The sequence below is a fragment of the Sapajus apella genome, unplaced genomic scaffold, assembly GCF_009761245.1.
Source record: "Sapajus apella isolate SASKATOON/1434 unplaced genomic scaffold, GSC_monkey_1.0 scaffold76, whole genome shotgun sequence".
NCBI classification, from domain to species: domain Eukaryota; kingdom Metazoa; phylum Chordata; class Mammalia; order Primates; family Cebidae; genus Sapajus; species Sapajus apella.
Window position 1 is genome coordinate 10,438,237 of NW_022437016.1, and position 9,174 is coordinate 10,447,410.

Genomic DNA, 9,174 nt, shown 5'->3' on the forward strand with positions numbered 1-9,174 from the left:
TTCAATCCGACTATGTAGTTAATACCAGTGGCTGGGCACAGTGGCTCATGCCTGTAATCTCAGCACTTTGGGAGGCCAAGGAGGGCAGATCACGAAATCAGGAGATCAAGATCATCCTGGACAACATGGTGAAACCCTGTCTCTACTAAAATACAAAAAATTAGCCAGGCATAGTGGCAGGCACCTGTAGTCCCACCTACTCAGGAGGCTGAGGCAGGGGAATCACTTGAACCCAGGAGGTAGAGGTTGCAGTGAGTCAGAATCATGTCATTATACTCCAACCTGGTGTCAGAGCGAGACTCCGTCTCAAAAAAAAAAAAAAGTTAATACCAGTGATCACTCATTCCGCCAATTCTCAGAGAATCCAAGCACCTATGAAGCATAATTTAAAAACACCAGAAGGGCAGTTCTAGAAAGATAAGGGAAATAGGAAACCAAGTATGTTCAAGAAAACCCCACTCTTGGGCACTGAAATGCCCCTCACCTAGGTAGAGGTATGGATTAACTTCTCTCCCCTTAGATTAAGGCAAAAGCTGAGCATGGTGGTGATTAGGTGGGAGACTGAGGTGGAAGGATCACTTGGGGAAGAGGGGGAGCAAATTCCCCGGAAGCATTAAATAGAAGTGTTTCCATATCCCAGCATACCAAACACTCCCTCCCCTCACCCCACACACAACAATCTGGCCTTATATTCCTAAATAATTGATCTAATTAGAAGCTTTTCACAAACATTAGACCAGTGTAAATAACAAACATTTATTGGTGTCACTTACGGTAGAAAAAACTTCCTACACCAGATGCACATGACCCAATTGTTAAATAGAACATTTTGAAGGTGAACACACACCCTAACCCACGTTTTTTTACCCACTTTTTAAGATGGCCAATTCTTCTCCCCCCCCACCCAGACAGGTGAGCAACTGCTAATGAAAAGCAGTAAACAGCCACTTGGGCTATAGCATTTTCAACTCCACTCTGAGGTGAAGATTCCAATTACATTCGAGACTTAAGTTCTCTCAATGTTTTCCTAGCGAAAGTTCCTGAGTCCAGTATTTACAATATTACAGCACTAGCAGATCAGTGTCTACAACTCATCCTTTTCTGCTGTATCATCTTCACCAGTTGGCGGAGGGCCTGCACTGCCATAGAGTTTGCTGATAATTGGCTGAACAATTTCTTCCAGTTCCTTCTTCTTAGCTTTGAAGTCTTCAATGTCAGCATCTTGGTGGCTTTCCAGCCATTCGATCTTTTCTTCTACAGCTTTTTCCATGGTCTCCTTATCTTCAGAGGATAGTTTACCTCCCAGCTTTTCTTTATCTCCAATCTGATTCTTTAGAGAATAGGCATAACTTTCCAACTCATTTCGAGTATCAATACGCTCCTTGAGCTTCTTATCTTCCTCAGCAAACTTCTCAGCATCATTAACCATCCTTTCAATTTCTTCAGGTGTCAGGCGATTCTGGTCATTGGTAATTGTGATCTTATTTTTGTTCCCTGTACCCTTGTCTTCAGCTGTCACTCGAAGAATACCATTCACATCTATCTCAAAGGTGACTTCAATCTGTGGGACCCCACGAGGAGCAGGAGGAATTCCAGTCAGATCAAATGTACCCAGAAGATGATTGTCTTTTGTCAGGGGTCTTTCACCTAGAAGTTACATACAGAAAAACTTGTTGTTATTGACAAGTATTAGCACATCTACATCCCCACATTTCAGTCTGAAGCATAAAGTGAAAGGCCAAAAGTGACACTTTTGGTTTGAAAACAATTTCATATTGGTCTACAAGGAGCAGCAACAGGTACTAACAATGAGTTAGGTTACTACCTGCTAACTCAACTGAATTTTATCTATTTCAAAGTGCTGTGAACTCCTTTTTCTTGTACTCTAGGAGCAGCTCAGAAGTTATTATTAATAAGAATGCTAAATACTGGCCGGGCACAGTGGCTCACACCTGTTAATAAACCCAGCACTTTGGAAGGCTGAGGTGGGTGCATCACCTGAGGTCAGGAATTCAAGACCAGCCTGGCCAACATGGCAAAATCCCACCTCTACTAAAAATACAAAAGTTAGCCGGGTGTGGTGGTGGGCACCTGTAATCCCAGTTACTTGGGAGGGGGGCTAAGGCAGGGGAACTGCTTGGGAGGCAGAGATTATAGGTCACGCCACAGCACCCCAGCCTGGGTGACAGAACAAGACTCCATCTCAAAAAAAAAAAAAAAAAAAAAAGGCAAGCTAAATATCTAGATATAAAACAACATAATTCAAATTAAGACCCCCATCTGAAAACAGCAGTTACTTAGGTCCCTAGCCACTTCAATAAAACATATTAAGTCATGTTCTTTCAAAATATGCCACAATAGGCCAGTCACGGTGGCTCACGCCTGTAATGACAACACTTTGGGAAGCCAAGGCGGGTGTATCACGAGGTCAGGAGTTCAAGACCAAACTGGTCAACATGTTGAAACCCCACCTCTACTAAAAAAAAAAAAAAAAATGCAAAAATTAGCTGGGCATGGTGGCTTGTGCCTGTAATCCCAGCTACTTGGGAAGCTGAGGTAGAATTTGGAAGCTGAGGCAGGAGAATCCTTTGAAACTGGGAGGTGGAGATTGCAGTGAGCCGAAATCACGCCGTTGCACTCCAGCCTGGGCTGCAGAGCGAGACTCCATCTCAATAAATAAATAAATAAATAAATAAATAAATAAATAAGCCAGCCACGACAGACTGGGCATGAAATCACGCCGTTGCACTCCAGCCTGGGCTACAGAGCGAGACTCCATCTCAATAAATAAATAAATAAGCAAGCAAGCCATGATAGACTGGGCATGGTGGCTCATGCCTGTAATCCCAGCATTTTGGGAGGCTGAGGCAGGCATTTCACCTGAGGTCAGGAGTTTGAGACCAGCCTGACCAACATGGTGAAACCCCATCTCTGCTAAAAATACAGAAATTAGCCGGGCATGTGGTACACGCCTGTAATCCCAGCTAGTTCGGAGGATGAGGCAGGAGAATTGCTTAAACCTGGGAGGCGGAGGTTGCAGTGAGCTAAGACTGCGCCATTGCACTCCAGCAAGGGCAACAGCATGACTCTGTCACAAAAAAGAAGAAAAAAGCCATGATATGAGCAAATTTAAGTAATTACCTTCATAGACCTTGATTGTCACAGTTGGTTGATTATCAGAAGCTGTAGAAAAGATCTGAGACTTCTTGGTGGGCACCACTGTGTTCCTTGGAATCAATTTGGTCATGACACCTCCCACAGTTTCAATACCAAGTGTAAGGGGACATACATCAAGCAGTACCAGGTCACCTGTAAGGATAAATTATTTACTTCTAATTCAAGTTCTCCCCATGAGCTATATAAAGTTTCTCTCTGTCTTACCATTTGGTTAGGTTCTAACACACACATTTTAAAGGCAGTGAATTAAACAGTTGCTAATGATCTTGAGAGTGCCTCAGTCTTGTCTTCACTATACCCTTTACTAGCTGTGTGACCTTGTTGCTCATATTCTGGTATTTTCTAAAGCAATGGCTAACTAATCTTCCATCAAGCTACTGAAATACTATGAAAGATGTTGTGAGGCCGGGCGCAATGGCTCAAGCCTGTAATCCCAGCACTGTGGGAGGCCGAGGTGGGTGGATCACAAGGTTAAGGGATCGAGACCATCCTGGTCAACATGGTGAAACCCCGTCTCTACTAAAAATACAAAAAATTAGCTGGGCATGGTGGTGCGTGCCGTAATCCCAGCGACTCAGGAGGCTGGGGCAGGAGTATTGCCTGAACCCAGGAGGCAGAGGTTGCGGTGAGCTGAGATCGCGCCATTGCACTCCAGCCTGGGTAACAAGAGCGAAACTCCGTCACACACACACACACACACAAAAAAGATGTTGTGATGATGACCTACCTGTATCTTGATCACCAGAGAGCACACCAGCCTGGACAGCAGCACCATATGCTACAGCCTCATCTGGGTTTATGCCACGGGATGGTTCCTTGCCATTGAAGAACTCTTTAACCAGTTGCTGAATCTTTGGAATTCGAGTAGAGCCACCAACAAGAACAATTTCATCAATATCAGACTTCTTCAAATCAGAATCTTCCAACACTTTCTGGACAGGCTTCATAGTAGACCGGAACAGATCCTAGGGAAAAAAAAAAAAGTTTCTGTGATGTCTGTTACCTAAGTATCTAGATGCAATGTCCTAAATTCAAAGCCTAACAAGATCTCATCAGCAAAGCAGAAAACAAGGAACATACCATGTTTAGCTCTTCAAATTTGGCCCGAGTCAGGGTCTCGGAGAAGTCTTCTCCTTCATAGAAGGACTCAATTTCAATTCTTGCTTGATGTTGAGAAGACAGGGCCCGTTTGGCCTTTTCTACCTCACGCCGGAGTTTCTGCACGGCTCTGTTGTCTTTCCTGACGTCTTTGCCAGTCTTCTTTTTGTACAGCTTGATGAAGTGTTCCATGACACGCTGGTCAAAGTCTTCTCCACCCAGATGAGTATCTCCATTAGTGGCCACGACTTCAAAGACACCATTGTCAATGGTGAGAAGAGACACATCGAAGGTTCCGCCACCCAGATCAAACACCAGGATGTTCTTCTCCCCTTCCCTCTTATCCAGGCCATAAGCAATAGCAGCTGCCGTACTATTAGGAGAATGAAAAAGGGAAAAGTTTTGCCAGTAGTTCACATTCCCACTATTTGACAAATATGCCGTATCCCTGAATTTCATACTTACGGCTCATTGATGATCCTCATAACATTTAGCCCGGCAATAGTTCCAGCATCTTTGGTTGCTTGGCGTTGGGCATCATTGAAATAGGCTGGTACGGTAACAACTGCATGGGTAACCTAAAAGGATAAAAGATAATTAAGTGTATTGTCACACAGTTTAACCCTTATTTAAATTATAGTCTGGCCAAGCGCAGTGGCTTGTGCCTATAATCCCAGCACCTTGGGAGGCTGAGGCAGAAGGATCACCTGAGGTCAGGATTTCAAGACCAGCCTGGGCAACATGGTAAAACCCTATCTCTTCTGAAAATAACAAAAAATTTTAAAAATTAGCCAGTAGTGGTGGTGCGCCTGTAGTCCCAGTTACTTGGGAGGCTGAGGCAGGAGAACTGCTTGAACCCAGGAGGCAGAGGTTGCAGTGAGCTGAAATCATGCCACTGCAGTTCAGCCTGGGCAACAGAGCAAGACTCTGTCTCAAAAAAAAAAAAAAAAAATCACTTTAGTTTTTACATCAAACATCACTTTATCACTAGTCTTTAAACCTGTTTATTGATGAGTGTGTAATACGTAAAATTTTATGCCCCTGGAATTGTAAGCATTAAATTTTACATGAAAAGTCTACTATTTTGTTTGGCCTGTAGTAAAGCACTCAATAATTAAACCTGACAAACATGAATACCATTCAGATTAAAATTTATGAAACCATGAAGGCTTTTATATATCACAGCCAACCAAGAATATTGATCAGCAAAAAATACTTAACATTGTTCTAGAAATATTTACCTTCTTTCCCAAATAAGCCTCAGCGGTTTCTTTCATTTTAGTGAGAACCATGGCAGAAATTTCTTCCGGAGCAAATGTCTTTGTTTGCCCACCTCCAATGTCGACTTGAATGTATGGTTTAGTTTTCTTTTCAACCACCTATTTTAAAGAATTATTATTTTCAGACACAGATGCAATGACATCTCAAAGTTTAAGAAGACCCACTACCCTCCCCACAATTTGGTTTATTTATTTTGGTCCCTTGGGTCTGCAAATTGACTAGAAATACTTCAGGGAGTATAAGTGTCTAACAAAGTTCAGTTTTCATCGGTCTTTTATTCCTAAACTATTGTGGAAGAGTATGATAGCAAGTATACTACTAAGCTTATTAAAGTTATTACATACATCATGCCTATATCCTTCTACTGTTGCCTTAACACTTCTCCACAGACTTATAATTCTAAATACTCGCACCACCCACCCCTCCTCTAACCGGATGAGAAAAACCGGGTCAAACCTTGAATGGCAAGAATTTGATGTCCTGTTGCACAGACGGGTCGTTCCACGTGCGGCCGATGAGCCGCTTGGCATCAAAGACCGTGTTCTCGGGGTTGGAGGTAAGCTGGTTCTTCGCCGCATCGCCGATCAGACGTTCCCCTTCAGGAGTGAAGGCCACATAGGACGGCGTGATGCGGTTGCCCTGATCGTTAGCGATGATCTCCACGCGGCCGTTCTTGAATACGCCAACGCTGGCAAAAAATCCGACAGGAGGACATCAGCTCGGCACTTCTGACACCAGGCCAGGGGGCCACGCCCCGTCCCCCGCATCCGCAAACCCCACTTACCAGGAGTAGGTGGTCCCCAGGTCGATGCCTACCACCGTGCCCACGTCCTCCTTCTTGTCCTCCTCCTCGGCCCGCGCCGCGCCAAGCAGCAGCAGCATCGCGGCCACCAGGAAGGGCTTCATCTTGCCAACCAGTCGGGCAGCAGCAGGCAGGGCGTCGCAGGCAGTTCAGCCACAGGCCGCAGCACAGGAGCGCAGCGCAGTTACCGACCTGCAGGTGGCAGGGTCCCGGGGTCACAAGGCTCCACGAACCAAGAGAAAGGCAGGTCTGGAAATGCAGGCCGCGGCGCTTACCTCTCACACTCGCGAAACACCCCAATCAACCCGTCTGTCTGTGCTGTCTCGGCCGGCGTCGACCGTGCGGTCGCCTGCCCGGCTTATATACCCTCCCTCCAGCCCCGTCGTGGAGGCCGCCGATTGGTGAAGGCACTGCTTGGTGGAGACCGTTGATTGGCCCAGGCCACCAAGCTGGCTGCCGCCGATTCGAAGCGGCCTCCTCCGCAACAAACGTCACTGCTCCGCCCCCCCTAGCGGATTCATTGGCTGGTATTCGTTCCCAATGTAAACCAATGGTAGATAACATCCGCCCGTCCGCCGGTTCCATTGGTTCAGCAGCTGTCTATCCCTCCTGCGACTTCTCATCCCGAGGCATTTCCGCTGGTAATCGCCCGGGTCGCGCCTCCTGCTGGGCCCTAGGGGGTTCCGAGCAGATCCAGCACAACGCATCCCCCGGGGCTGTGGGACCTGAATCTTCTTCTTCTCTACTGCTTGTTCTCCCCTCCTCCATTCCTCATCCCGAAGCGGGAAGCTGCTTTCTCCTCCCAGCTTCCATCCAGTCTCTGAGTAGACCGGTCGCAGCTTAGATGCTGGGATCGCCTCAGAACACATTTATTTGCCCTTCACGGCCACTACCGTTAGGGTATGCGAGTCTCAGGGCCGTCTGTTGCTCACAGGTCGAGCTGGTCTGGACTGTGTTCGGCCACGAATCATGGCTCCTCCCTGCCAGTTATGTCCCCTCTGCATCCCAGCCTAGCCATTTTACCAGGCCTCTCCACATTGCCCTGCCCCACAGTAAGTCACAGGACAAGCCCAGCCAAAGGAGCTCTGAGTCCCTCCTTACTGTGGCAACGCTCTCCTGAAGAGTTTGCCAGTGCCAGCACTCCCACCTTGGATGTCTAATTTTTCTAGCTTGCCACCCTTTACTTTCCCCTCCGCTGCCCATCGTTTCCCTCTGGGGCTCAGGTTTTCATTTATAAGGCTTTCCTCGTCCTTTATTGTTGATAGTTTTCTACCTTCATTCCAGGAAAAGGTCTGATGTGCACACAGACAACACATTTGATAGGCGAAAGTCGTCTTGTTAATGCCTTACTCTTGTGTAACATCTTGTTGCAAAAAAATGTTAGAGACCAGTATTTGCCGAAAGCCTACGGTGGACTAAGCATTTTTCAGTGCGCTTTCATGTGTCATTCAGTCTTGACAGTTCAATACTTGGTAGGCACTTCCCATTTTCCAGATGAGGACATTGAAGATGAAAAAGATTCAATAACTGAACAAGTCACAGGGCCGGGCGTGGTGGCGCACGCCTGTGAACCCAGCACTTTAGGAGGCTGAGGCAGGTAGATCACGAGATCAATAGATCGAAACCATCCTGGCCAACATGGTGACACTCCGTCTCTACTAAATATACAAAAGTTAGCTGGGCGTGGTAGCACGCGCCTGTGATCCCAGCCACTCGGGAGGCTGAGGCAGGAGAATCGCTTGAACCCATTTGGTGGAGGTTGCTGTGAGCCGAGATTGCGCCACCGCCCTCCAGCCTGGAGACAGAGCGAGACTCTGTCTCAAAAAAAAAAAAAAAAAAAAAAAAAAAAGTCACAGAGCTGGTGAGTGAGTTAGGATTGATAACCAGGTGGACTTCACTCTATTACCAATACTTTCTTTTTTTTTTTCCAAGACAGAGTATGGCTCTGTCGCCCCCCAGGCTAGAGTGCAGTGGTGTGAACTCAGCTCACTGCAACCTCCGCCTTAGGTTCAGGCGATTCTCTTGCCTCAGCCTCCTGAGTAGCTAGGATTACAGGTGCGTGCCACGACGCGCGGCTAATTTTTGTATTTTTAGTGGAGATGGGGTTTCACCATATTAGCCAGGCCGGTTTCAAACTCCCAGCCTCAACTGATCTCTTCCCCTTGGCTTCCCAAAGTACTGGGATTCCAGGAGTGAGCCACTGCGCCTGGCCTCTTTAAAAAAATTTTTTTTTCGTTAGTTTGACAAATGTCTTTGGAGGACTTACTATGGAAAGGGCAAAGCTCTGATATTAAATATTTGAGATTCCTGGGTATATTGTGTCCAGATACCACTAAAACATCCTGAACACACTTTACTAAGATGTTGAGCCTATGAGTCAGTACTCAATAATTTTCTTTTTCCTTAGTGCTCCCTGAAGGTTAGACTGGTGACTCAGAGTTGACTCCATTCTCACTACAGAGGTTGCATCATGCATCTCTTTTAACAGGACTTGTAATCCTGCGGCAACATTGACCCTTCTTTGGGTTGCATCAGTCCAGCATTAAGATAGAAATCATCATCTGACCATATTACAGCTTCTTTCATTTCAAGCAAACTTTTTTATATCACGGACCATTTCCATTAAAAAAAAAAAAAGCTCAATTTCAGCCTCATCATTAATGGTAACCTAATGTAACTCTCCTTTTTGTAAGATTTAGAATAGTGATACATGGCTAACTTTCAAAAGGAATTGAGTATATTGTGGTTTTATCTTTTTAAAACCAAGCATTTTACATATAGTTTCTAGTATATTCCAAAGCATAGTCACTTATGAA

General features: G+C 45.8%; 1 protein-coding gene across 1 annotated transcript; it reads right to left on the bottom strand.

Moving 5' to 3' along the window:
- Window positions 1-735: 735 nt before the first annotated feature.
- Window positions 736-6,838, bottom strand: HSPA5 (heat shock protein family A (Hsp70) member 5). Its single transcript, XM_032251597.1, has 8 exons — window positions 6,341-6,838; window positions 6,013-6,244; window positions 5,517-5,654; window positions 4,741-4,853; window positions 4,258-4,648; window positions 3,905-4,142; window positions 3,142-3,309; window positions 736-1,647 (listed from the first exon to the last, which is right to left on the bottom strand). The coding sequence occupies exons 1-8, from the start codon at window positions 6,460-6,462 to the stop codon at window positions 1,085-1,087; spliced, it is 1,965 nt and encodes a 654-aa protein (XP_032107488.1). The 5' UTR covers window positions 6,463-6,838; the 3' UTR covers window positions 736-1,084.
- Window positions 6,839-9,174: the final 2,336 nt, after the last annotated feature.